The sequence below is a fragment of the Oncorhynchus tshawytscha genome, linkage group LG34 (assembly GCF_018296145.1).
Source record: "Oncorhynchus tshawytscha isolate Ot180627B linkage group LG34, Otsh_v2.0, whole genome shotgun sequence".
NCBI lineage: Eukaryota > Metazoa > Chordata > Actinopteri > Salmoniformes > Salmonidae > Oncorhynchus > Oncorhynchus tshawytscha.
This window is the reverse complement of record NC_056462.1, coordinates 6,003,213-6,030,854: the sequence shown is the minus strand read 5'-3', so window position 1 is coordinate 6,030,854 and position 27,642 is coordinate 6,003,213. Positions and strand designations below refer to the sequence as shown.

Sequence of the window (27,642 nt, the reverse complement as noted above, 5' to 3'; positions counted from 1 at the left end):
TTGCAGGCTGAAAGAGAAACATTGAATAATCTCTTGCCCCAGGTGCCTCTCTCTCTAAAAAAAATAATACAATTTCAGGACATACAGTCCACAGCTATTTCAATCTGTGGGGTATCAGTCTGCAGAACTGATGACAAGCTGATAAAGGGTGTATGATTATGGTACAGAAAGACACATTAATAAACCATCTGTGTGCAACAACCTTCCCTTTTCATTATTATGTGTTATATATATATATATATATATATATATGCCCAACCTCTAACCACTCCTAACATTCTTTCAAGGGGAGCCTGCCTGAGTAATAGATGCATGCCCACACTGGTAAACTACTGGTAAGCTCTGCCTTCATTGCTTAGTCCAGATGTCACAAATCTGCCCACAAATCTGCCCGTCGAGACAGCAGCCTACAAGATGTCCAATCAGTGTCGTGAGGGGGGTTTGGAAATGAGAAAAGGCAGAAACAAATGATTTTCGAAAGCTAAGCAAAATACCAATAAAATCAAAAGAATCTCACTGCATCAAGCCAGCAGAAAATACTTTATACAGAACAACCGCGTTTGCAACAAACTCACATGAAATACTTATGCATGGTAAAATAAAATAAAAATCGAAAGGCTTGCTTGGAATGTTTTGAGGGAAGTTCGGAAGGCGAAATGTTGACAACGACTTTCCAAACCACTCGTGAACACTCTAGAATGTGGTCGTGGTCATCATAAACATCTCAGGAGAACTGATCGTCGGCCACATCCTCGGGGTCACTGTAAAGGTTGGACTTGGCTACCGGCCGGTTGGTTGCCATGGTTACCATTGTTATCTCCGTTAACACTGGCATTGCCATGGCAGCTGGAGACTGCCTTTTTGATGCTGTGTTGGCGATTGTTGGTGCTGTTGGTCCCAGTGTTCACGCGGGAGAGGGTGCACATGCTGCCCAGGTGGCCGGATCGGTGGCGGGTGGTGTTGTCGCGCAACTCCAGCTCGTCATAGCTGGATACCCGGACGAACGGGCACCAACAGAACGCCCGCTTGAAGCCCGCCCGGAACCTGTATCCAAACCACAACCCAAACCAGACAGATGAGTGCATTGTTAGATTTAACATTTGAGAGATGGCTTATGAATTCTAAAGAAGGTACACTGGTAGCTTTCTCATCTGGTCTTATCCATCTAGCCAGTGGTTACCTAGGAACAAAGTAGGAACAAAGAAAAAAACATTTTTAAACTGAAAATATAAATGAGTTATGGGTAAGGCTTATCTTCATCGTATGCTTTGGTGCCTTCTTAACAGTGCCCAGGTGCTGGATCCTACCTGCTGTTGAGGCAGCAGTAGATGATGGGATTGTACATGGTGGAGCTCATGGCCAGCCACATCACTGACAGGTAGACCTGCTGGATGGACTTCCACCTCATCAGAGCCTTGTTGAGTCCCGTCACGATGAAGTAGACGTGGTACGGCAGCCAGCAGAGGGCGAAGGTCACCACCACAATGATCATCATCTTCACCACCTGGGGGTTAGGAAGGGGATAGTGGGAGAATGGGAGGAATAGAGCGACAGGGTGGAAGAGAGGGAGGGGGAGAAAGCAATGAGAGAAAGAGAGGAGAGAATAAGAAAATAGGAGTGAGAGAGAGAAAGAGAGGAAAAAGAAAGTACGTTGTCTTTATACTGTGTAGCTCGGAGACAAGATGTCGATCAAAAAATCAACATTTGGATGGCCACTTCATGTTAGGTTTCACAAAGTGCCTGATTCTGAGATGGACAGAATGTGTGACGCTCAATAGATTCTCACAAGCGTGGGCACCATGATTGATTCGTCCTCAGGTTGGCATTTTCATTCCATCCTAGAAGCCACAGCAGTTTAGGATATACTTTTTTCATAACGACAACACCTTTCAAAAGAGCCATTCACAACAACCTCAAAATATAATTGCTTCATTTACACATAAATGGTCAGGACTACCATTGCTGGTCCAACGGTGTGATACATTTGAGATTGTATTCCATATCCTGACGATCTAGAGCCAACACGAAGGAAGCAACTCACTTCAAAGATCCTGTGAATTCCATGAACTGATTGTGTCACTTAAAATCCTCAAAGAGCATTTCGAAACTTGAAATCAGATCGGCATTCTCAAAAAGTGTGTACTTTGTTGCCTTGTATGGAGGAATTGTGACAAATTTCATCTGATAGAATTGGACTTTTGTCTCTTTCTAGACTACCCGAAAATCAAAGCTCACGCCTGGACAATGCAAACTGCAATTTGTCCGTCTTGTCAGCGAGGAAGATCTTTGTCCATGTATCCTCACTGTTGTGTTCACTATTGTGTTACTACTGTGTCATCACTATAGCGGGTATGGTAGATCATCTCATGATATAAGCTGCATTCCGAACACTTAAAAGACACACCCTATCCCCTCAGCCCTCAAATTAAGTGGGCACTTCTGATAACGTCTGACGACTATACACTTGCAGGACAAGGGGCGAGGGAGGAAGGAATGATTTTGTAATGGACCGCCCTTGCCCGGAAATTCGTCACTCGTTCATCCCTCGACGATTATGTTTTCAGCCACCGGTAGGTAGCTTGTGGTTGCATTATATGCGCCACAGTCAATTGTGATTGCATGTCTACTTTTATTAACTCTATAATTATAATTAATATATGCCTACTGTATGATAGCTAGCCAATGAATTAGCTAACTAACATTAGCCTGCCTAGCTGGAACATCTGAAGAAGGAAAATGTTTTATTTCTACAATTTCCAAAAGCTAACCGAAACAAAAACAATATTACTTTTACCAGACGTGTTTGTGCATTAGTAGCACAATTTCTACCTTATTTACATTTGTTTTTTACTTACACTTGTATGTTGACTCCATATTGACGTTGAGGTTTTAATTTCGGCTGACTTTTCTTCGCGGATGTATAATCATCGCAATTTGAATTATGGCCCGAAGTGAACATAATTGTACACTCGCAAACTCGATCAAAAACGAGGGCCGAGGGGCTTATGTTGCGAACTTCCCTTGTTTGGATAATCGTTTGGACCGATGTCAAAGATGGTGACGGGGATTCCCCCATGGGCATAAGGTGAGGGTAAGTGGACGAGGGTGTGTATTCTATGAGTTTGAAACTCAGCCATAGTCTCATCAAGTGAACTATGCTCACAATGTCATGTGACAAGATGGCTGCCAGCCCATAGAGCATTAGTGATTGTGATCTCCAATGAATGGTCAGTCTGTCCGTCAAACAGTCTGAGCTCAAAGAAACTCCCCAAAGCCTTTCATATAGATTCCATTCTGTCACTTTACCTGTTAGATTTAACCTACATTCGCTAAACCTTTGAGATTCTCCATTGAGCATGCCTTTTAGTCTAGCACTAGGCTTAATCTGTGTCTGGGAAACTAATGTACAGTGGCGTTGCATGCAAAGCACTAAATGGGGGGAAAGGCTTTATATTCCGATTTAACGTCCCACAGATGTAGACATCCTAAAGACTTCGATTTAACTACAGTATGTCTCTGGGCTTGGTCATGTTTATGCTAACATCAGGAATATTGACTTGCATTGGTTATGGGCCAAGAATGCAAAACAAGTTCGCATTTGGAGATAGTGGCCATGTAAACAAACACAAAGCATGGATTGCTCTTTTACCTTGAGCATAGACTGCTTACAGGGTAAAGGAAACTAATATGTCATTTTGTCATTTGGCCGAACTATCCTTTTAACTACTACTAGCTGTATACTTCAGCCTCTTGATTAAGTGATCGATCAAGCTGTCCGTTACCTTGTTTATGAACAATAACAATTAGGATCTTATAAATCAAGGATCAACTAGCGCCACCTGCGTCATCTTCTGGATGATTAACAATGTGGCAGAAAGCCTATGAAGACGTGTCATCTCTTTGGTATGTACAGTGTGTCTGGGACACTGAGTCTAATGACGAGCAAACGGTGTCTGGTAGAATCCTCTCCGGAGCTACATAAAGCAGGAGAAAGGGTGTCCATGACGCACGACATAGCAGGTCACTGGTAGTTGACGCGAGAGCACTGGTGGTCTGCTGAAGAGGTCACAGCATGGGTCAATTGAGCTGGCTGGGAACAAATCGCTCACCTCATTAGCAATTACTTTTAAACCAACCACCGAATAGGACCTGACGGTATGACAATGGGTGACATTCAGCCTAATGAACCTCTCTCAGCCCTCGTCTAACTTCGGTAAAAAGGGTTTGGCAGGAACTTTATTGGCTAATCCAATAAATCCAATCATTTAGCGGACGCTTTTATCCTATATGACTTCTAGTCTGTATTTGTGGCCCATTCAAACCCACTGGGGAATTGGAACTGTGTATAAGTGCAAGGTTAACTAACCCTCCATCACTGCATTGCTCAAATGAAATCAAGTTTATATGAGGTGCATTTCACGACAAAAACTAAAAACAATCAAAAAGAGAACCAGTTCTGAAATAAGACAAGAGCAAGTAACAACACCAAACGTGTGCTGGCGCCGAGGTCAAATGTCAGGCAGGATCACAGGCTACATCACCGGATAAATCACTGTAAACGAATACGGTTTCATGGCCTCGGCTATCTGTCCAAAACAAAGAACCAGGTGTGCTGATCCCCCGTAATCTGAGTGTAATCCTCATGAATAAAACAATAACAACCCAGAAATACAGTGTGGATTTACTCACAGGGTGTCCTGGAATAATCCCAATAATTCCCATATCTAGACCTGTCGGATTGGCCGTTGCCTATCTATAATCTGACCCACACCTGTTAAACCCACATCTCGCCTAATAGATGTTAGTCATACTGGTTCACATTACCTGAATCTTTATGGATAACTGTGGGGACCAGGGTCCATATATATGAAGCATCTCTGAATAGAAGTGCTGATTTATGACCAGTTTTGCTTTTTAGATCACAATGAATGAGATAACATGGACAGGGGGAACCTGATCCTAGATCAGCGCTCCTACCCGGTGACGCTTGATACATACGGAGCCTGGACTCCAATTCGAAGATCAATGATGAGATACACTGTGTCCAGGTAATAGAATGCATTGTCATCTCTAAAGAGGAGACCAATCTCTGTTGTTTGCCTGCATAACACTGGATTACCTGATGGGTAGCCAAATCCAGTGGGGAATACAGAGAGATCATTGTGCCATGTACAGGGTCAGTTATTCATTTCAATGGTATAGCTACATCAATTATTGTAATGACAATGTATTGGGTCAAACACAGATAAACCCTCAAATCCACCAGAAGCGCATATTCAGTTTATTATTATTATTGTTTGCAGAAATTCTTTTCCCATCCGCATTTTTAAAAGGCCTACAGTATTCTACTTCTCACACCAAATGAACTGGAGAAAATGAAACTGAGACAATTGGGACTTCTCGTGACCGTGCCAGTTAAAATGACTGGCTGAATCTACTGCATTCAATTAATGGTTGACACATTGGTTGACAAATGGAATACACATGGCTTTACCAAAGGACGTTATGTGTATAATGGAGTTGTATTTTTGCGTTACCTTCCTCTTGGCTGTGAGCTGGCTGTGGTAGTTATCTGATGCTTCCCCCGGGATCTCTCCTCCCCACAGCGTCACGCCCACAATGGTGTAGGTGATACCCATCACCACTAGGGGCAGCACATACACCAGCACCGTCACAATGATATGATACCTGTTTACCAGAGAAGAATAGATAGCTGTCGGGAAGGAAAAGCAGAGCATTCCTGTGAATGTAATGGGAAAACATGGTAATTCTGCAAATTATATTTAATCTAATTCACATTTATATGCATTAGTCTAGGTTGCTCTCTTCGTTAACTAGTCTGCACTGGTTGTCTGTCTATCTCTCTAGGCTAGCTATCCTGTGTGTATGAAATTCCTCTACTCATACGGACTGACATTCCAATTACCCAATCACCACCCAGTTCTCCAGAAGCGGGACACTCACCACCTTATATTAATTAACCTGTATCCAATCAATGTGGCAACCTGACAAACTTTCAGTTAATTCCAGTTGATACAAACAATCATTCAAGGATGCGTTCATTGAAAGTACACTGAACAAAAATATAAAACGCAACATGCAACAATTTATACGATTTTATTGAGTTACAGATCATATAAGGAAATCATTCAATTGAAATAAATTCATTAGGCCCTCATCTATAGATTTCACATGACTGGAAATACAGATATGCATCTGTGGTCACAGATATCTTGAAAAAAACGGATCAGAAAACCAATCACTATCTGGTGTGACCACCATTTGCCTCATGCAGTGCGACACATCTCCTTTGCATAGAGTTGACCAGGCTGTTGATTGTGGCTTATGGAATGTTGTTCCACTGCTCTTCAATGGCTGTGAGAAGTTGCTGGATATTGGTGGGAACTAGAACACGCTCTTACACGTCAATCCTGAGCATCCCAAACATGCTCAGTGGGTGGCATGTCTGGTGAGTATTCAGACCATGGAAGAACTGGGACATTTTCAGCTTCAAAGAATTGTGTACACATCATTGGGACATGGGGCCATGCATTATCCTGCTGAAACATGAGGTGATGGCAGAGGAGGAATGGCACGACAATGGGCTTCAGGATCTATGTGCATTCAAATTTCCATCGACAAAATGCAATTGTGTTTTGTCCGTAGCTTATGCCTGCCTGCCCATACCATAACCCCACCGTCACCATGGGGCACTCTGTTCACATCATTGACATCAGCAAACTGCTCTCCCACATGATGCCATACACACGGTCTTCCATCTGCGGTTGAAAACGGATTAATGCGTGAAGAGCACACTTCTCCAGTGTGCCAGTGGCCATCGAAGGTGAGCATTTGCCCACTGAAGTCGGTTAGGACGCCGCAGTCAAGTCAAGACCCTGATGAGGACAACGAACACGCAGATGAGTTTCCCTGAGACGGTTTCTCACATTTTATGCAGAAATTCTTCAGTTGTGTAAACTCACAGTTTCCTCAGCTGTCCAGGTGGCTGGTCTCAGACAATCCAGTAGGTGAAGAAGCAGGATGTGGAGGTCCTGGATTGGTATGGTTGCACATGGTCTGCGGTTGTGAGACTGGTGGGATGTATTGCCAAATTCTCTAAAACAACGTTGGGCACACAAACTGCCAAATTCTCTAACACGACGTTGGATGTGGCTTATGAGAAATTAACATTTAATTATCCGGCAACAGCTCTGGTGCACATTCCTGCAGTCAGCATGCCAATTGCACGCTCCCTCAAAACTTGAGACATCTGTGGCATTGTGTTGTGTGACAAAACTATACATTTTAGAGTAACCTTTTATTGCCCCCAGCACAAGGTGCACCTGTGTAATGATCATGCTGTTTAATCAGCTTCTTGATATGCCACACCTGTCAGGTGGATGGATTATCTTGGCAAAGGAGAAATGCTCACTAACAGGGATGTACATTTGTTTTGAGAAATAAACTTTTTGTGCAAATGGAACATTTCTGTTAACTTTTATTTCAGCGCATGAAACATTGGACCAACACTTTACATGTTGCATTTGCATTTTTGTTCAGTATATGTTTGTGCTCCTTTATCGTGTACATTTGATTTGAGCACGTTTTCTATGATTGCCTATGCGCCATTATTGATCGTATTATTTGTTGGTATGTAAGTAACTCCATTGCCTAAGTAGGTTTGTTTGTGTAGATATTACTTAGATCCTTTTTCGTATTGTAGATACTATTGAGTTTTGAGTATTTTTGGATGTATGTGCTTTGACTAGTGCCTGTATGATTGGCCAAGTTATTTGCCTTACATCAGGGCTCTCCAAACCTGTTCCTGGAGAGCTACCCTCCTGTAGGTTTTCAATCCAACCCCAGTTGTAACTAACCTGATTCAGTTTTTCAACCAGCTAATTATTAGAATCAGGTTCGCTAGATTAGGGTTGGTATGAATACACTGGGAATTAGCCCATTTGAAGTGTACCTCCAACTCCCAGTGTTCTTATCAATACACAACCACGGTAGCCCACACCCAAACCACCAGCAGCAAGTTCACCTCAATATACAGTTTCATTACCAATCAACACAAAGCTGTTTTCAGATCAGCGAAGATGAACAAGAGGAGGTGAGTTAAAGGAACCCACTTTAGACTATTGAGATGCACCCAGAGTGTCTCACTCACATGAAGGAGTCATCTGATGACCGGGGCCAAGCCACGTAGCAGATTGTCCGGCGGGGCAGGATGCGGATGGTGGAGTAGAAGCAAAGGGGGAAGGCCAGCACCACGGCCAGCGCCCAGATACACAAGATCACCACCTTGGTGGCTGTGGCTGACAGCCTGGGTTTCAGCGGGTGGATGATGGCCATGTACCTGCAAGGGTGTCAAATCAAATCAAGCGTTATTTATACAACACATTTTAGACATGAATGTGACGCAATGCGCTTCACAGGAAAATACATTAATAAAAAAACAAATAAAATAGCCACCCTTTGCCTTGATGACAGCTTTGCACACTCTTAGCATTCTCTCAACCAGCTTCATGAGGTAGTCACCTGGAATGCATTTCAATTGACAGGTGTGCCTTGGTAAAAGTTCATTTGTGGAATTTCTTACCTTCTTAATGCGCTTGAGCCAATCAGTTGTGTTGTGACAAGGTAGGGTTGGTATACAGAAGATAGCCCTATTTGATAAAAGACCAAGTCCATATTATGGCAAGAACAGCTCAAATAAGCAAAGAGAAATGACATTCATTCATTACTTTATTTTATGACATGAAGGTCAGTCAATATGGAACATTTCAAGAACTTTTCAAGAAAGTTTCTTCAAGTGCAGTCGCAAAAACAATCAAGCGCTTTGTTGAAACTGGCTCTCATGACCTCTGCTGCAGAGGACAAGTTCATTAGTTACCAGCCTCAAACATCAACTGTTCAGAGGAGACTGCGTGAATCAGGCCTTCATGGTCGAATTGCTGCAAGTAAACCACTACTAAAGGACATCAATAAGAAGGAGAGACTTGTTTGGGCCAAGAAACACGAGCAATGGACATTAGACCGGTGGAAATCTGTCCTATTGTCTAATCAGTCCAAATGTGTTTTTCAACAGGACAATGACCCAACACACCTCCAGGCTGTGTAAGGGCTATTTGACCAAGAAGGAAAGTGATGGCGTACTGCATCAGATGACCTGGCCTCCACAATCACCCGACCTCAACCGAATTGAGATGGTTTGGGATGAGTTGGACCGCAGCGTGAAGGAAAGGCTGCCAACAAGTGCTCAGCATATGTGGGAACTCCTTCAAGACTGTTGGAAAAGTACTCCAGGTGAAGCTGGAGTGAAGGCCAAGAGTGTGCAAAGCTGTCATCAAGGCAAAGGGTGGCTACTTTGACAAATCTCAAATATAAAATATATTTGGATTTGTTTAACACTTTTTTGGTTAGTATATGATTTCATATGTGTTATTTCATAGTGTTGATGTTTTCACTGTTATTATACAATGCATAAAATAGTAAAAATAAAGAAAAACCCCTGAATGAGTAGGTGTATCCAAACTTTGGTACTGTATGTTCACAGTTTCAGCCCCCCCCCCAGGTTCTTTGGAAGGCTATTCCAGAGGCTGGGGGCAGAGGAACTATAGGCTGCCTCTCAATGCCTCTTGGTCCTGGGCTTTGGGATAGTTTAAAGGTCAGTGCCAAAGGACATGAGAGACCTACTGGGTACATAACTCAAAAGCATGTCTGATATGTATTGGGGTGCACAGTTGTGGATTGATTTAAAACACCAATAGAATAATCTTAAAATGAATTCTTAAACTCACAGGCAGCCAGTGCAGAGACTTTAACATTGGTGTAATGTGTGCTCTCTGTCTGGCCATGCTGCTGCGTTCTGTATGTTTTGCCGTTGGCCAATTGCTTTCTTTGGTAGACCAGACAGGAGAGCATTACAGTAGTCAAGCCTGCTTTTAATAAAAGCATGGATGAGTCTCGCTGTATCAGCCTGAGAGAGAGACGGCCGTACCTTGGCAATGTTCATCAGATGGTAAAATGCTATTTGGTCACATTCCTAATGTGTGATTCGAAGTTTAGTTCAGAACCTAAAGTGACACCTACGCGTTTACCTGGTGTTCTATCTTATTTGACTGTGAATTAAAATATGCGGCCAGATTCTGTGTGCTCTGGCTCCAATAATAAGTACCTCATTCTTATCTTGATTTAGCTGGAGGAAGCTGTGAACCATCCAAGTATTTCACTAATACGGTCTAATAATTTATCTGTGGAGCTAAAAATGCTCTGGTGACACAGAAGTGTAAAGCTGTGTATCGTCTGCGGAGCAGTGAAAATCAATGTTGTGCTTTCTGATGACGGTGCCAAGGGGCAACATATAAACTGAACCGAAAATCGAACCTTATGGAACACCATATGGGATATGTATTTTCTCTGAGTTATGTTCACTAAGGGTGATAAAAAAAAAAAGCTCTTGACCGGTTTAAGAGGTCCTAAACCAATTTAGAACTGGACCGGAGAGTCCAACCCACACCCAAGGACAGAGAGCTGTTCAGCGTCTGGCTCTCAGATCATTTGCCACTTTATATTTGCCACTTTATGGCGACTTACAGCTGTAATCGCAGCAAAAGGTGGCGCTACAAAGTATTAACTTAAGGGGGCTGAATAATTTTGCACGCCCAATTTTTCAGTTTTTGATTTGTTAAAAAAGTTTGAAATATCCAATAAATGTCGTTCCACTTCATGATTGTGTCCCACTTGTTGTTGATTCTTCACAAAGAAATACAGTTTTATATCTTTATGTTTGAAGCCTGAAATGTGGCAAAAGGTCGCAAAGTTCGAGGGGGCCGAATACTTTCGCAAGGCACTGTATAAATCACTGTATCACAATTCCAGTGGGTCAGAAGATTACATGCACTAAGTTCACTGTGCCTTTAAACAGCTTGGACAATTCCAGAAAATTATGTCATGGCTTTAGAAGCTTCTGCTAAGCAAATTGACATCATTTGATTCAATTGGAGGTGTGCCTGTGGATGCATTTCAATGCCTACCTTCAAACTCAGTGTCTCTTTGCTTTACATCATGGGAAAATCAAAAGAAATCAGCCAAGACCTCAGAAAAAGTCTGGTTCATCCTTGGGAGAAATGTCTAAATGCCTGAAGGTACCACGTTCATCGGTACAAACAATACTACGCATGTATAAACACCATGGGACCACACAGCTGTCATACAGCTCAGGAAGGAGACGCTTTCTGTCTCCTAGAGATGAATCTACTTTGGTGTGAAAAGTGCAAATTAATCCCAGATCAACAGCAAAGGACCTTGTGAAGATGCTGGAGGAAGCAGGTACAAAAGTATCTATATCCACAGTAAAAACGAGTCCTATATCGACATAACCTGAAAGGCCACTCAGCAAGGAAGAAGCCACTGCTCCAAAACCACCATAAAAATGCCAGACTACAGTTTGCAACTGCACAAGGGGACAAAGATTGTACTTTTTGGTTAAATGTCCTCGTCTGGTGAAATAAAAATAGAACTGTTTGGCCATAATGACTTTTCGTTATATTTGGAGGAAAAAGGGGAGGCTTGCAAGCTGAAGAACACCCTCCCAATCGTGAAGCACAGGGGTGGCAGCATCATGTTGTGTGGGTGCTTTGCTGCAGGAGGGTCTGGTGCACTTCACAAAACAGATGGCACCATGAGGCAGGAAAATGATGTGGATATATTGAAGCAACATCTCAAGACATCAGTCAGGAAGTTCAAGACATCAGTCAGGAAGCTTGGTCACAAATGGTTCTTCCAAATGGACGATGACCCCAAGCATACTTCCAAAGTTGTGGGAAAATGGCTTAAGGACAACAAAGTCAAGGTATTGGAGTGGCCATCACAAAACTCTGACCTCAATCCTATAGAACATTTGTGGGCAGAACTGAAAAGGTGTGTGCTTGCAAGGAGGCCTACAAACCTGCCTCAGTTACACCAGCTCTGTCAGGAGGAATGGGCCAAAATTCACCCAACTTATTGTGGGAAGCTTGTGGAAGGCTACCTAAAACGTTTGACCCAAGTCAAACAATTTCGAGGCAATGCTACCAAATACTAATTGAGTGTATGTAAACTTCTGACCCACTGGGAATGTGATGAAAGAAATAAAAGCTGAAATAAATCATTCTCTCTACTATTATTCTGACATTTCACATTCTTAAAATAAAGTGGTGATCCTAACTGACCTAAGACAGGGAATTTTTACTAGGATTAAATGTCAGGAATTTTGAAAAACTGAGTTTAAATGTCTTTGGCTGAGGTGTATGTAAACTTCCAACTTCAACTGTAAATCATCACAAGAGGAAGGCAGAATAGGGGATGGTGTATTGTTCATACACTCAATAAACTTCGGAGGTAAGATAGCATTTTTTATAACGTGTTCAGTATTACCCTGCGCTATCGGCAACAAGAACATAAAAAAATACACCGTGGTGATCAGATAAAGCAACATAAACAATAGAAGATTTATCAATAGTTAGCCACTCTGTAATAATCAGGTCCAGAGTAAGGCCACAGTTATGGATGGGCCCAGTAACATGTTGGATAAAGTACTCAAAAGCTCAAAAAAGAGCTCAAAAGACAAATCAATTCAATGGCCTTGGAGTCACTCTCTTTGTCAACATGAATATGAAAATCGCTCAACACAATAATTCTAGCATAGTTCTCAAGGACAACAGACAATTCTTCAGAGAAATCAGTAAAAAATAATGCGGGGCAGTGCTTTGGTGGCCTAGACAGGGTTATAGCCAGCACTGGTGGCTGACATTTAAACAGTATAGCAGGATGGTCAAAAGACCCAAAGTCGTCAAATGAAAAGTCCTTACAGCTGAGAGCATTAGTAAAAAATGGAGGCTGTACCCCCCACCCTTTTCCCCTTTTCTGATAGAGTTTGGAAAGCTGTAGGGGGAGGCTTCAATAAGAGCGGCACTACAGTCTGAAGACATGTTTCAGTGTGAAAAATGCAATCAACTTTGTGCTCAGTAATGAGGTAATTCACGAGAAAGGTTTTACTAGTGATTGCTCTCAGATTTAAACGTGCCATATTCAATGAGTATGGACCACTCTACCCCTGGGGCATCTGCCGGGAGGTAACCAATGAAATAACAACCACTTTTTCCCTCCAATCTATCAGAATGGTAAGATATGACACGCGGTGTTAGAGGAACATAAAGTAGGTTACACACAATAACCATAGAGCCATTTCTACAGGACTTGATATACTTTCCAAGTCCTCTGTTGCTTATCCTGACAGGGAGGACTGGAGCACTACCAGACCCTGTTCATCAGTCTCTAAAACAGCCTCTATAACCATTCAAGAGGTCAAGAGGTCAGTCAGGGGGTGAAAGCAAAGACGGTGGATAAATGAAGATGTCTTACTCAGGCCGTTTACCAATGAAAAACATTGTCACAGTTTACTAAACTGTGGGTGTCTCCCATAGACACCAATACGATCGAAGTTGGGTCTGGTCTACTTAGTTCAGTGACTGTATAAGGACCCAGTGATATGTCTCGCTTCCGTCTCCGGTGAAAGGATATTACGTCAAAGTTCAAAGGTCATGGTTGATTTGGTATTTTATTCCTCCATACACTGCTTGCTTTAGAGGTTATACTTTTTAAAAATTTTGAATAGAGTGTACACCATAACTACAGTTAATGAATACCATTTAGTATGCAGGACCCACTGGGCACACACTGGTTGAATCAATGTAATTTCCACATAATTTCATTGAAATTAAGTTGAACCAACGTGGAATAAATGTTGAATTGACATCTGTGCCCAGTGGGAAGTGTCTTATTGTACAACTGCATTCTTTATAAGCTCTCATTTAGAAAAATATTTGGTGGTGGCTGTGTTGGATCAAATATAAAAGCGACAAAAAAGAGGATGAGATGCGAGTATTGTTTCTGTCTCACTGGAGAGTGTTGTGGAAAGTGTTGTCAAACATTGAGGCCTCCATATTCCGAATGTGAGTTAAACAAGCTCTTCTTGACAAAAGCCAGAGACCAGGTTGAAATACTACGATGTCAAATCAAACAGTAACTAAGATACCAATGTTCTCTGGAGCGGCCACCATTAGGATAGTAATGTGTGTGTGTGTCTGTGCCCAATTTCAGATTGCTTTAATATGTAGTATCTCAGGTACTCAAAACAAAGGATGCCCCATGTGGAGCTAGTTATGTTTGATTGACTCTTTGACTCTTCCCAGTCTATCTTTAATTGGATCCAACAGTGCTGTTCGTTTGGTTTCCAGCATACAAAGATTCCATTTCCCCAGAATTTACTGCTAGACTGTCAGGTTTCATCCTCAGACCTTACCTTACCTTTCCTTTCCTTATCTCTCTGTCTGTCTGCTTGTCTCTATGTGTGTGTGTGTGTATACGTGTGTGTGTGTATGTGCGTGCATGAGAGTTTACCTGTGCTGTGTGTGTTTGTGTGTGTATGCGCGTGCATGAGAGTATACCTGTGTGCTGTGTGTGTGTGTGTGTGTGTGTGTGTGTGCTCTGTCTTTGATACTGTGTATCAAAGGCCCACAGTAGGCCTATAAGTGGTCAGGTCGTGGTCATGCCCATGCAGGTTCGGATTAACTCCTTTGACTAACTTCAAAGTCAGATGAAAAGAGATGTTGGACTGTAGTCCTACTGTGCAACACAACTTGTAAAGGTATAGAGTTGACCTCCAGACACCTGGGGCCTCATTTATTTCTGTTTTGATGTTAAGGTTATAAAACTGTCATAAATAATGCACTGCGCCAAATTATTAGCAGGCTACCGTTATTTGATTGAATTCTGAAAAAGTGGGACACTTTGCATTTCCGTCTCCTGTAACCTCTTCAGACATCTATCCAACACACAACACATTTTCTGAAATCCTCAGATGTTTCTGTTGAGGTGTGGGCAGAACATTTTAATCTTTAGCGGTGACTTTATATAGAGCAGTTGCCAAACACTGGTTGCACATTCTGCAAGATTGCCTATTAAACTATTTAAAAGTACATGCTGCCTACAGCCCGCGCTTCCATGCAAAAGACAAGTTGTTTTTCAATATTTTGTTTGTCAATACATGGTTGTGTTTCTATCTCCTACCTTGGTATAGGCTTTGAGATTAAATAGTATATGTCGCGCTCCTATCGCACAGCAACATTGCAGCCTAACGTTACTGTCATAGGTTACCGGTCTATTTACTTTTGAGCATGGTCGGGTATTAAATGAGCGATGGATAAATGGTAGCCTTGTATTTGTTGTGTAGAGGGAAGAAACTAGTTATGTCAGAAAAGTAGAGACATGCCCTTGCTTTATGATTATGATTTAGGCCTATATAATTGAATGTAAATTATATAGGCTATTTGGCGAGATGCTGCTATGTAATCTTTTTCCAAAAGGCAAATGTTTTATATAGGCATATTGTCACGCCCTGACCTTAGTTCTCTTTGTTTTCTTTATCATTTTGGTTAGGTCAGGGTGTGACAAGGGTGGTTGGTTTAGTTTTTGTATTGTCTAGGTGTTTTAGTATGTCTAGGTATATGTAGGTCTATGGTGGCCTGAATTGGTTCCCAATCAGAGACAGCTATTTATCGTTGTCTCTGATTGGGGATCCTATTTATAGCTTGTGATTTTCCATTTTGGTTTTGTGGGTTATTATCTATGTGTAGTTGCATGTCAGCACTCGTGTTATAGCTCCACGTTCGTTTTGTTATTTTGTTTAGTGTTCTTCGTTTTAAATAAAGAAGAATGTATTCACACCACGCTGCGCCTTGGTCTCCTCGTTATGACGAACGTGACGGAATAACCCACCAAACAAGGACCAAGCAGCGTGAAAAGGAGGAACAGTGCTTAATGGGGAGATGGACCTGGGAGGAGATATTAGATGGTGCAGGACCCTGGACACAGCCGGGGGAGTATCGCCGTCCTAAGGAGGAGTTAGAGGCAGCGAAATCGGAACGGCGATACTACTAGGAGAAATACAGGACAATAGAGGAACAGCGAAGATATGAAGGTACACGGCTAGCATGGCAGCCTGAGAGGCAGCCCAAAGATTTTTTTTGGGAGGGGGCACACGAGGAGATTGGCTGAGTCAGGTAGGAGACCTGAGCCAACTCCTCGTGCTTACCGTGGGGAGCGTGTAACTGGTCAGGCACCTTGTTATGCAGAGATGCGCATGGTGTCTCCAGTGCGCTATTCTAGCCCGGTGAGCTCTATTCCAGCTCCTCGCATTTGCCGGGCTAGAATGGGCATCCAGCCAGGACGTATTAAGCCAGCTCTATGTTCTGGATCTCCAATGCGTCTCCACGGTCCAGTGTATCCTGTGCCTCCTCCCCGCACTCGCCCCGAGGTGCGTGTCACTAGCCCAGTACCACCAGTGCCAACACCATGCACCAGGCTTCCTGTGCGCCTTCAGAGCCCAGTACACCCTGTTCCTCCTCCCCGCACTCGCAATGAGGTGCGTGTCCCCAGCCCGGTACCACCAGTGCCGGCACCATGCACCAGGCCTCCAGTGCGCCTCCAGGGTCCAGTACGCCCTATTCCTGCTCCTCGCACTCGCCCTGAGGTGCGTGTCCCCAGCCCGGTACCACCAGTGCCGGCACCACACACCAGGCCTACAGTGCACCTCGTCAGTCCAGAGCGTCCGGCGACAGTTCACAGACCGGAACATCCAACGATGGTCCGGGGTCTCCAGCGATGGTCCCCGGTCCAGAACATCCAGTGATGATCCACGCACGGAGGGTTCCCAGCCCGGGGTCTACGGCAAGGATCCACAGTCCAGAGCCTCCAACGATGATCCACGGGTCAGTGATACAAGAGCAGACTCAGTCTAAAGAAGGGAGGCAGGGTCCAGAACCAGAGCCGCCACCGAGGTTAGATGCCCACCCAGACCCTCCCATATAGGTTTAGGTTCGTGGGGGGGGGGGGCTGTCGTGCCCTGACCTTAGTCATCTTTGTTTTCTTTATTATTTTGGTTAAGTCAGGGTGTGACACGGGTGGTTTAGTTTTTGTAATGTCTAGGTGTTTTTGGCCTGTCTAGGTTTTTTTGTGTATCTATGGGGTTTTAGTATGTCTAGGTATATGTAGGTCTATGGTGGCCTGAATTGGTTCCCAATCAGAGACAGCTGTTTATCGTTGTCTCTGATTGGGGATCCTATTTAGGTTGTCATTTTCCATTTTGGTTTTGTGGGCTATTGTCTGTGTAGTTGCATGTCAGCACTCGTGTTATAGCTTCACGTTCATTTTGTTTGTTTAGGGTTCTTCGTTTAAATAAAGAATGTATTCATGTCACGCTGCGCCTTGGTCTCCTCATTTATGACGAATGTGACTCATACGTTTTAGTGTTTTTATTAGCCTACCATTATTATAATTCCTGTGCATCAAACACCTCAACTTTCCTCAAAATAACAATATTTGCTTGCAATACAGTTGATCAACCACTAGAAGTTCTGAGTATGCATGGTCTTAGATATGCATGGAGATACAGTTGAAGTCGGAAGTTTACATACACCTTAGCCGAATACATTTAAACTCAGTTTTTCACAATTCCTGACATTTAATCCAAGTAAAATTCCCTGTTTTAGGTCAGTTAGGATCAGCACTTTATTTTAAGAATGTGAAATGTCAAAATAGTAGTAGTGATTTATTTCAGCTTTTATTACTTTCATCACATTCTCAGTGGGTCAGAAGTTTACATACACTCAATTCATATTTGGTAGCATTGCCTTGAAATTGTTTAACTTGGGTCAAACGTTTCGGGTACATTCCTCAAGCGTCCCAAAATAAGTTGGGTGAATTTTGCCCCATTCCTCCTGACAGAGCTGGTGTAACTGAGTCAGGTTTTAGGCCTCCTTGCTTGCACACGGTTTTTCAGTACTGCCCATACATTTTCTATGGGATTGAGGTCAGGGATTTGTGATGGCCACTCCAATATCTTGACTTTGTTGTCCTTAAGCCATTTTGCCACAACTTTGGAAGTATGCTTGGGGTCATTGTCCATTTGGTAGACCCATTTGCGACCAAGCTTTAACTTCATGACGGATGTCTTGAGATGTTGCTTCAATATATCCACATTTCCTGCCTCATGATGCGATCTCTTTTGTGAAGTGCACCAGTCCCTCCTACAGCAAATCACCCCCACAACATGATGCTGCCACAACCGTTCTTCTTGGTTGGGATGGTGTTCTTCAGGTTGCAAGCGTCCCAATTTTTCCTGGAAAAATAACAATGGTCATTATGGCCAAACAGTTCTGTTTTTGTTTCATCAGACCAGAGGACATTTCGCCAAAAAGTACGATCTTTGTCTCCATGTGCAGTTGCAAACTGTAGTCTGGCTTTTTTATGGCGGTTTTGGAACAGTGGCTTCTTCCTTGCTGAGCGGCCTTTCAGGTTATGTTGATATAGGACTCGTTTTACTGTGGATATAGATACTTTTGTACCTTTTTCCTCCAGCATCTTCACAAGGTCCTTTGCTGTTGTTCAGGGATTGATTTGCACTTTTCGCACAAAAGTACGTTCAACAAGAAATTTGTGGAGTGTTTAAATGTAAAATTCTGACTTCAGCTGTACACACTTTCCCCATCAAATTCAAAATGGCTAAATACCAACTTTTATAGGAAAACTGGCATACGAGAGATTTAATATTTTTCGTCCACATGCACCTTTGATAAATAAGGCCCTGCGATGTTTGGCCCCGAGAAGAAGCACAGCAGGGTAAACCCAGTGTGTGCGAGTGTGTGTACACGCTTGCGTTTGCATGTGTATCTGTGCGTTGGTGTGAGTATAGCTTTCATATAAGCACTCTTGGCACTTAAAGCCATTATTTCACTGCAGGTACTCCAATTTAAATGATTTAATCAGCACGTACCTCCACAATGATAGGTTGGCTGCACAGTGGAGCTCATTAGAAGAATTCTGGCTCTTTTATGCACAAACTGAGTAATGAAATGCTTGATCAAATCCTCAAGAACCTCAAGTGTTTTCTAATGTTGAATGCATCCCAAATGGAACCCTATTCCCTTTATAGTGCAGTACCTTTGCCCAGCACCCATAGGGCTCAAAGGTAATGCAATGTGTAGGGAAAGGGGTGCCATTTGGGATGCAATTTGTGTCGCAGGATCTTTATTGTTTAGATTAGTGGATTTAAAGCTACATTCAGTTCATTCTCGTTTTGACAGAATGTAAGGAGAGGGTTGGTTTCCCGTGTGTGTGCATTAGGCCTACCTTTTTCTAATTTGATTTAAGGAGGTCGGTTATAGAATCAGTACATTACATTAAACCGTGGTAGCATTAAACAAATAATAACAAATTGTCACATTTCATATAAAAATAAATAAATTCACCAAATGTAATAGAATGTGTGAAAATTAAGTTGATGTCTCCAGAGCTCACCTGTCGACCGCTATTGCGCTCATTGAATAGATGCTTGAAAACACTGCTGTGACTGGGAAAAAGTTGTGGAACTTGCAGTATGATTCTCCAAAGTACCAATTGCCGTGAGCAGCATATATGAAATTAATCAACGTGTTGAACGCGGCCATTGAGGCGTCAGAGAAAGCCAAGTTGAGTAAAAAGTAGTTTGTCACGGTCCGCATCCTCTTGTGCGCCAATACGATCCAAATCACTATCAGGTTCCCAAAAACTGCCACTGCGAGCACAAGGCTGTACGCGACCGACCATAGCACGATGCGCCAAGGCGGTTGTACAAACTGATTTGTAAAGGTCCTAGTTGTGTTTGATCCGTTGTTTGCCGCAGCCATTCCTCTAGTCACCCTGCCGATATTTACTTGGATTCAATGCCTGGAGGTGGCAGCCGTTGAATTGGCATACACCTTCGCAGCGCACCAAAACGCGCAAGTGCTCTGCTCAATACCGTCACGTTAAGTCCCTCTTCATTTATATTGCTGTTCCCGTCAATACAGGGCAAACGCGTTTGGGAGACAGTCGTGACAAAATGTCTAGTGACAACTCCAATAAATAATTGACACTTGAAGAGCACGGCACTTCTGATCTATATAATGGAGTACTTCTCAAATAGGCTACCGATAATATTCGAACAGTTCTGTGGAAACAGAGAGTATCCTTTGTTTTGCTACGCATAAGTGAACGTATCCTAGAGCTCTGAGCAGCAGTAGGATCCAAAGGGATGGACTGCGCTGAGTCGTGCGCTGCGCGTAGGGAATCAATCATGTGGTGTTACATTAAAATCTTTACGTCACACTCCCCTCCCCTTTCTAATAACAACCTGTCATTCACTTGAACTGTAGATCAATCAGCTACGCTTTTATACAAATGAGACATAAACATATGGCAAGCATGGAATTTGATGGCGAGTCACTTATAAATGCCTTACATAATCACGATGAACGACATGCACGTATCAGGCACTGATTAAAGGCCTGCAGCATCTGTTGCCTCCATTGACTGAGTCGCTAATTTCACTCATGGTACATCTCCGTGATCAAAGGGCCTTTGTCATTGTCACTGCAAGTATTGAAAATATACCTTTATTGACTACGTGTATTAAACGGTCATATTTGATAAATGTGTCTAGTATCTCAAAAAATGTGTTGTTTTTACCCTGAATAACTCTCTTAATTCCCAAGATCGATTTTCAATAGATGAATCTGCCAAGGCCTTATCACCAAAATGAATGCAGTTCCCAATAGGCCTATGTCAACCTTTTCGGGATGGACTGACTCTATGATCCTAATGCACTCATTCAAAACAATCATTCGAACTTTCAGGGTACCAAACCAATATGTATTTTTGAAGCTTCAGCTTTGGAGTTCTTGCTCCATTGTGACTTATTACCTTGCATCTCATAATAAAAGTTACATTATCTGAAAAATACACAGCCCCCCTCGGTATTCAACAGCATCCAAACCACCAAGCATCCCTCATTGTTGTCACCTAAGCAGCGTGGAAAGGACAGAGGGGCTTCATCCCAAACGGCACCCCATTCCCATTATAGTGCATAACTTTAGGGGCTTTGGTCAATAGTGGTGCACTATGGAATAGGGTGCTATTTGGGACATGCACAGGGGCACGTGGGAAAGTGCCTTTTATCCACAGATCCGCATGCTCAGTATAAAAAGTAGAGAAGGTGACGCCACACCGACGTTAATGTTCCCGACCACAGGTGTTCACTGCAGAGGGAGTCATGCCAATTAGGCTTCTCTCTCCCCTTCTCCTGGTGGGTTCCCCTAGCAATTATGCAGGATTACACCTGATGGGTTCCCCTGGCAATTAGGCAGGATTACACCTGATGTGCCCCTTTGAATGAGTTATATAACTGTCTGCGCTCCTTCCGAGCTGGATTACTTATGGAGAGCTGAAAGGGCCATCTTCTGGTGGTGTGGGAATAGAGTGGGGTGACACACACACACCGGCCCAACAGAAAAATGTAATCTATTCTATTGCATAGTATTCTATTACATTCCATTCTCTGAAAGGGAAAGATGGAACAGTTCAAATCTCTCACACATTCCTGTCGTGTCTTTGGCTATGCCGGATTAAGTGATATGACATGCTATTCTATAAAATAATTTCTCTGTAATTAATATTACCCGATTGAGCTAATCATGTAAATGTAATTAACTCGAGAGTCGGGGCACCACAAAATAATATTTATAGAGCTGTTATCTTCCAAGTAAACTCTTAAAGACCTAGTAATATTTTACATCAATGGCAGTCAATATTAATTGTCACCTTAATTCAGTCTCATCTGAAAGTTGTAAATTCTTGGTTATCTGCACGAACCCTGGCTAACAAGTTGAATCAGCAATACAAAATTGGGTTTAATTATTTATTTACTAAATACCTAACTAATCACACAGAATTACACATACACATAATTAATCATAACTTGATTACAAATTACATCATAAAGGAAAACGTCCCTAGTGGGCGGAATAGATATGACAGCTGGTTACACAAAAGAAAAGGGTCTGGGTTTGAGTGAAAAAGCGGGAAGACTGAGGGACACAGGGAGAAGCTGTGCTATCGTAAATACAGTATCTTATGCATTTTAAATTACCGCCCATTTGGAAAAGGAAAATGCAATAAATATTTACTCTGAGCTGCGATTCGGTAGGTTGGTGGTAGATAGAAGGCCGTGTTGCCAAACGGAGTCCTTTGTCCTTTGAAGAATGTCTCTGGTGGTAAATTGAATACGTTGTGGTAACGTCGCTCTGTCCAGAGCTGCTAGAGTCTCCCGTCTGTCCGGCGCTGCTAGAGTCTCCCGTCTGTCAGGAGCCACCAGAGCCGCCAGTCTGTCATGAGCCGCCAGAGCTGCAAGTCAGCATGGAGCCGCCAGAGCCGCCAGTCAGCATGGAGCCGCCAGAGCCGCCAGTCAGCCAGGATCTTCCAGAGCCGCCAGTCAGCCAGGATCTGCCCTTCAGTCCTGAGCTGCCCTTCAGTCCCGAGCTGCCCCTCAGTCCCGAGCTGCACCTCAGTCCGGAGCTGCCTCTCAGTCCGGAGCTGCCCCTCAGTCCAGTGGGGCCATTTAGAAGGGTCGCCGTGTTTAGGAGGCCACGGAGGCGGACAATGAGGCGGAGAAAGACTGGTGAAGTGGGGTCCACGTCCCGCGCCAGAGCCGCCACCGCGGACATACGCCCAACCAGACCCTCCCATATAGGTTAATGTTTTGCGGCCGGAGTCCGCACCTTTGACTCCGTTCTGACCTTTATTTCCTTTGTTTTGTCATTATTTAGTATGGTCAGGGCGTGAGTTGGGGTGGGCAGTCTATGTTTATTTTTCTATGATTTGGGGATTTCTATGTTTCGGCCTAGTATGGTTCTCGATCAGAGGCAGGTGTCATTAATTGTCTCTGATTGAGAATCATACTTAGGTAGCCTGGGTTTCACTGTTTGTTTGTGGGTGTTTGTTTCCGTGTCTGTGTTTTTCACCACACGGTACTGTTTTGGTTTTAGTTCGTTCCACGTTTATGGTTTTTCTATTCAGTTGTGTTCATGTTGAGTATTTCTTATTAAAAGAACCATGGGCACTTACCACGTTGCATATTGGTCCTCCGATCCTTCTCGCCTCTCGAAGAGGAGGAAAACCATTACAGGCGTGTTTGAAAGGTTTTATAGCCCATGTCCCTTCACAGGGGCGGGCCACTTATTGAGCAGAGCTCTAACCTTATAAAAAAACAATTCTCACATTTTAGAAGCTAAAATCACATTTCATCCCATCACAAATAATTTCATATTCAAACATTTAAATTGAACAACAATTCCATGTGAATCCGATAACTCTGATGTGTAGACTTTCCACTGTAGAGTTTATGTCTTATCATTGATGAGAATGTCTCAGATGACAACCGAACTGACATCATATTCATTAAGTACCACCGCATATGTTCAATTGGTCGGATTACCAGACTATAGTTCATTTCCCCCCACCTTCTGATGTTCTCAGAATCTCTATGTTAGTCAAAGGGGTTTGCAAATGTAACGTCAGTAGGGTAGAGAGAGGAAAAAGGGGGTTAAGAGGTATTTATGATTGTCATAAACCTACCCCCAGGGCAACGTCATGACATTCCTATACTTTACACAAAAGGCCTAAAAAGGCAATTCATATGAAACTATTAGGATGCTCAATGCCTATCTATCCTCTCTTGCCCTCTTTTTACAATGCATAATACAGTGCATGGGGTGGCAGGGTAGCCTAGTGGTTAGAGTGTTGGACTAGTACCTGAAAGGTTGCAAGTTCAAACCCCTGAGCTGACAAGGTACACATCTGTTGTTCTGCCCCTGAACAGGCAGTTAACCCACTGTTCCTACACCGTCATTGAAAATAAGAATTTGTTCTTAACTGACTTGCCTAGTTAAATAAAGGTTAAAAAAATTAAAACTTAATCTTAAGGCTCTGTTTATAATAGCTTCATATGTACCTCAACTATACTTAATGTCTGTAGTTCTACAGATTGCGACAGCAGGGGAGATGGGTCTGGTTTCCAAATTCTGTTTGACAGAGTGGTTTCACACAATGACATTTCAATCGGTTCTTTCAGTCCACCTGGTATAAGTGGCGTGGTCTATCATGGGAGAACGATAGCTCGCCGTGGGAGAAAATGGAGTTGGAATTGAACGGCTGGTAAGAGGTTGTTAACATAGCCTTTGACCTGCCTCGTGTGTAGGAGAGGTGTAGAGATTTGTCTCTCACCAATGGGATGTTAATAAATGTATGTCGATTTGGATGTTTGCTAAATGGCATACAGTGAGTGTACAAAACATTAGGAACACCCGCTATTTCCATGACAGACTGACCAGGTGAATCATATGATCCCTTATTGATGCCACCTGTTAAACTCACTTCAATCAGTGTAGATGAAGGGGAGGAGATGGGTTAAATAAGGATTTTTAAGCTTTGAGACAATTGAGACATGGATTGTGTATGTGTGCTATTCAGAGGGTGAATGGGCAAGACAACAGATTTAAGTGCCTTTGAACGGGGTATGGTAGTAGGTGCCAGGCACACCGGTTTGTGTTAGGAACTGCAACGCTGCTGGGTTTTTCACACTGAACAGTTTCCCTTGTGTATGTAATGGTCCACCACCCAAAGAACATCCGGCCAACTTGACACAACTGTGGGAAGCATCAACATGAGCCAGCATCCCTGTGGAATGCTTTCGATACCGTGTAGAGTCCATGCCCCGACAAATTGAGTCTGTTCTGAGGGCAAAGGGGGGTGCAATTGAGATGGTTTGGGATGAGTTGGACCGCAGAGTAAAGGAAAAGCAGTCAACAAGTGCTCAGCATACGTGGGAACACCTTCAAGACTGTTGGAAAATCATTCCTCATGAAGCTGGTTGAGAGAATGCCAAGAGTGTGCAAAGCTGTCATCAAGGCAAAGGGTGGCTACTTTGAAGAATCTGAAGAATCTTTAAATATGTTTTGATTTGGTTAACACTTTTTTGGTTACTACATGACTCCATATGTGTTACAATGTAGAAACTAGTAAAAAATAAAGAAAATCCCTTGAATGAGTAGGAATGTCCAAACTTTTGACTGGTACTGTACATGTATGAATTATTAGCAACACCTTCCTAATATTGAGTTGCACCCCTTTTTGTTCTCAGAACAGACTAAATTTGTTGGGGCATGGACTTCACAAGTTGTCGAAAACGTTCCACAGGGATGTTGTCCCATGCTTATTTATTTTTATTCCAGACTCTGAAATTGCTCCTTCTGATATTTGTTAATTTCTTTGTTTGTACTCTTGTGTGTATTGTTTTGTATTGCTAGGTGTTATTACTGCACGTTGGAACTAGAAGCAGGAGAATTTCTCTGCACCTGTTATAACATCTGCAAATCTGTGTATACGACCAATAAACTCTGATTCAATTTTGTGTGTGTGTGTGTGTGTGTGTGTGTCCAGACCAATTAGATTAATGGAAATCCCAGGTTACGCGGGCCGGCATGACGCACGTCTACAAAGAAAGCAGAGTGCTTTCCATGGGTCAACCACAGTTTCCGTGGGTCAACCACAATTCTTCACTTTCCATGGGGCAACCACAGAGCAGGCTCAGCTTGCCCGGCTGCCATAAATTGTCCACTTTCACTTACACAAATGGGCTCAACCAGAAAGATCAGTTTTAGGCTAGACCTACTGGAATTCTTTACAGTTTTGTTGTTTTCCTAAATGCTCAGTTCACTTACCCCAGGCAATAGGGCAACCCATAAGGTTCCTGCTACAAGTAGGTTCTGGAGTTTTACCTAGTTACATCAGGAAGAAGAGATCTCTGTGGTGCCACCTCTGCTCCTAGTCTCTCCTGTCCTGTTTGAGTCTTTATGTGTGATTGACTGACCCAACAGGATTAGTGGGCTAATTACAGCTTTGGAGAAAGAGAGAGAGAGAGAGAGAGGGGTGGAGACTAAAGGAAGATGGAAAAGAAGGACAAAACAGGTCGAAGAGGGAGGGCAATGAGGAAGAAAATGAAGAAAGCATTAGAGGTACACACCCACTTTAGAATGTTATTAGTTGACACAGGGAAAGTATATGTTTTGGAAAAACTTTATTTTACGGTATAGACATTAGCAAGTATTTACTCAAAATGACACTAAAACGGTAATTACATAGTAAAAAGATATGAATTACAAGCACCAGTAGATTAAGATACGTCAATTGCTGACTTTGCATTTTGGAAACGGGCCTTTCTCATCCATCCCTTCCTTTCCCCCATCCTCACAAACCTTCTCTTTCTCATCCATCCCTTCCTTTCCCCCATCCTCACAAACCTTCTCTTTCTCATCCATCCCTTCCTTTCCCCCATCCTCACAAACCTTCTCTTTCTCATCCATCCCTTCCTTTCCCCCATCCTCACAAACCTTCTCTTTCTCATCCATTCCTTCCTTTCCCCACCCTCACAAACCTTCTCTTTCTCATCCATTCCTTCCTTTCCCCACCCTCACAAACCTTCTCTTTCTCATCCATCCCTTCCTTTCCCCCACCCTCACAAACCTTCTCTTTCTCATCCATCCCTTCCTTTCCCCCACCCTCACAAACATTCTCTTTCTCATCCATCCCTTATTTTCCCCCATCCATTAACCTTTCTTTCTCATCCATTCCTTCCTTTCCCCCACCCTCACAAAACCTCATCCATCCCTTATTTTCCCCTCATCCTCTTTCTCATCCATTCCTTCCTTTCCCCACCCTCACAAACCTTCTCTTTCTCATCCATTCCTTCCTTTCCCCCACCCTCACAAACCTTCCTTTCTCATCCATTCCTTCCTTTCCCCCCCACCCTCACAAACCTTCTCTTTCTCATCCATTCCTTCCTTTCCCCCACCCTCAAACCTTCTCTTTCTCATCCATCCCTTCCTTTCCCCCACCCTCACAAACCTTCTCTTTCTCATCCATCCCTTCCTTTCCCCACCCCCACTAACCTTCTCTTTCTCATCCATCCCTTCCTTTCCCCCACCCTCACAAACCTTCTCTTTCTCATCCATCCCTTCCTTTCCCCCACCCCCACTAACCTTCTCTTTCTCATCCATTCCTTCCTTTCCCCCACCCTCACAAACATTCTCTTTCTCATCCATCCCTTATTTTCCCCACCCACCCCCACTAACCTTCTCTTTCTCATCCATTCCTTCCTTTCCCCCACCCTCACAAACCTTCTCTTTCTCATCCATCCCTTATTTTCCCCCACCCCCACAAACCTTCTCTTTCTCATCCATTCCTTCCTTTCCCCCACCCTCACAAACTCTTTCTCATCCATCCCTTCCTTTCCCCCACCCTCACAAACCTTCCTTTCTCATCCATCCCTTCCTTTCCCCCACCCCCACTAACCTTCTCTTTCTCATCCATTCCTTCCTTTCCCCACCCTCACAAACCTTCTCTTTCTCATCCATCCCTTCCTTTCCCCCACCCCCACTAACCTTCTCTTTCTCATCCATCCCTTTCTCTCCCCCACAAACCTTGCACCTAACAACTTATGAAAAATGTATGATGATGGCTCAGATCACAATCAATGTCTTACCTCTCTCTCTCTCTCTCTCTCTGTCTCTTTCTCTCTGGGAGACTCAGCACTTTGTACTGCAGTGGTTTAGGACCAGCAGAGGGAGTTCCTATTACATCATAAATGTTGCCAACTGAAATCTGATCTGAGAATAACATTAACGGGAA

The 27,642-nt window shown here is 43.2% G+C and overlaps 1 protein-coding gene across 2 annotated transcripts; it reads right to left on the bottom strand.

Annotated features, from left to right (window-relative positions):
• Nucleotides 1–224: 224 nt before the first annotated feature.
• tacr3l (tachykinin receptor 3-like) lies at nucleotides 225–20,169 on the bottom strand. 2 transcript variants are annotated; one of them, XM_024398545.2, is made up of 5 exons: nucleotides 19,402–20,169; nucleotides 8,171–8,359; nucleotides 5,538–5,688; nucleotides 1,308–1,504; nucleotides 225–1,044 (listed from the first exon to the last, which is right to left on the bottom strand). In XM_024398545.2, the coding sequence occupies exons 1-5, from the start codon at nucleotides 19,767–19,769 to the stop codon at nucleotides 759–761; spliced, it is 1,191 nt and encodes a 396-aa protein (XP_024254313.1). In that variant the 5' UTR covers nucleotides 19,770–20,169; the 3' UTR covers nucleotides 225–758. The 2 variants fall into 2 exon arrangements, with proteins under 2 accessions (XP_024254313.1, XP_024254314.1); XM_024398546.2 differs by having other exon boundaries at nucleotides 912–1,504.
• Nucleotides 20,170–27,642: the final 7,473 nt, after the last annotated feature.

What these genes read in the sequence shown, in the direction of transcription:
- tacr3l (XM_024398545.2), bottom strand. Translation starts at nt 19,769, where the DNA reads ATGGCTGCGGCAAACAACGGATCAAACACAACTAGGACCTTTACAAAT. An exon ending in AGCGCAATAGCGGTCGACAG is followed by an intron (nt 8,360 to 19,401) that starts GTGAGCTCTGGA and finishes ACACCCTTGCAG; the next exon opens with GTACATGGCCATCATCCACC. An exon ending in TACTGCTGCCTCAACAGCAG is followed by an intron (nt 1,045 to 1,307) that starts GTAGGATCCAGC and finishes GTTTGGATACAG; the next exon opens with GTTCCGGGCGGGCTTCAAGC.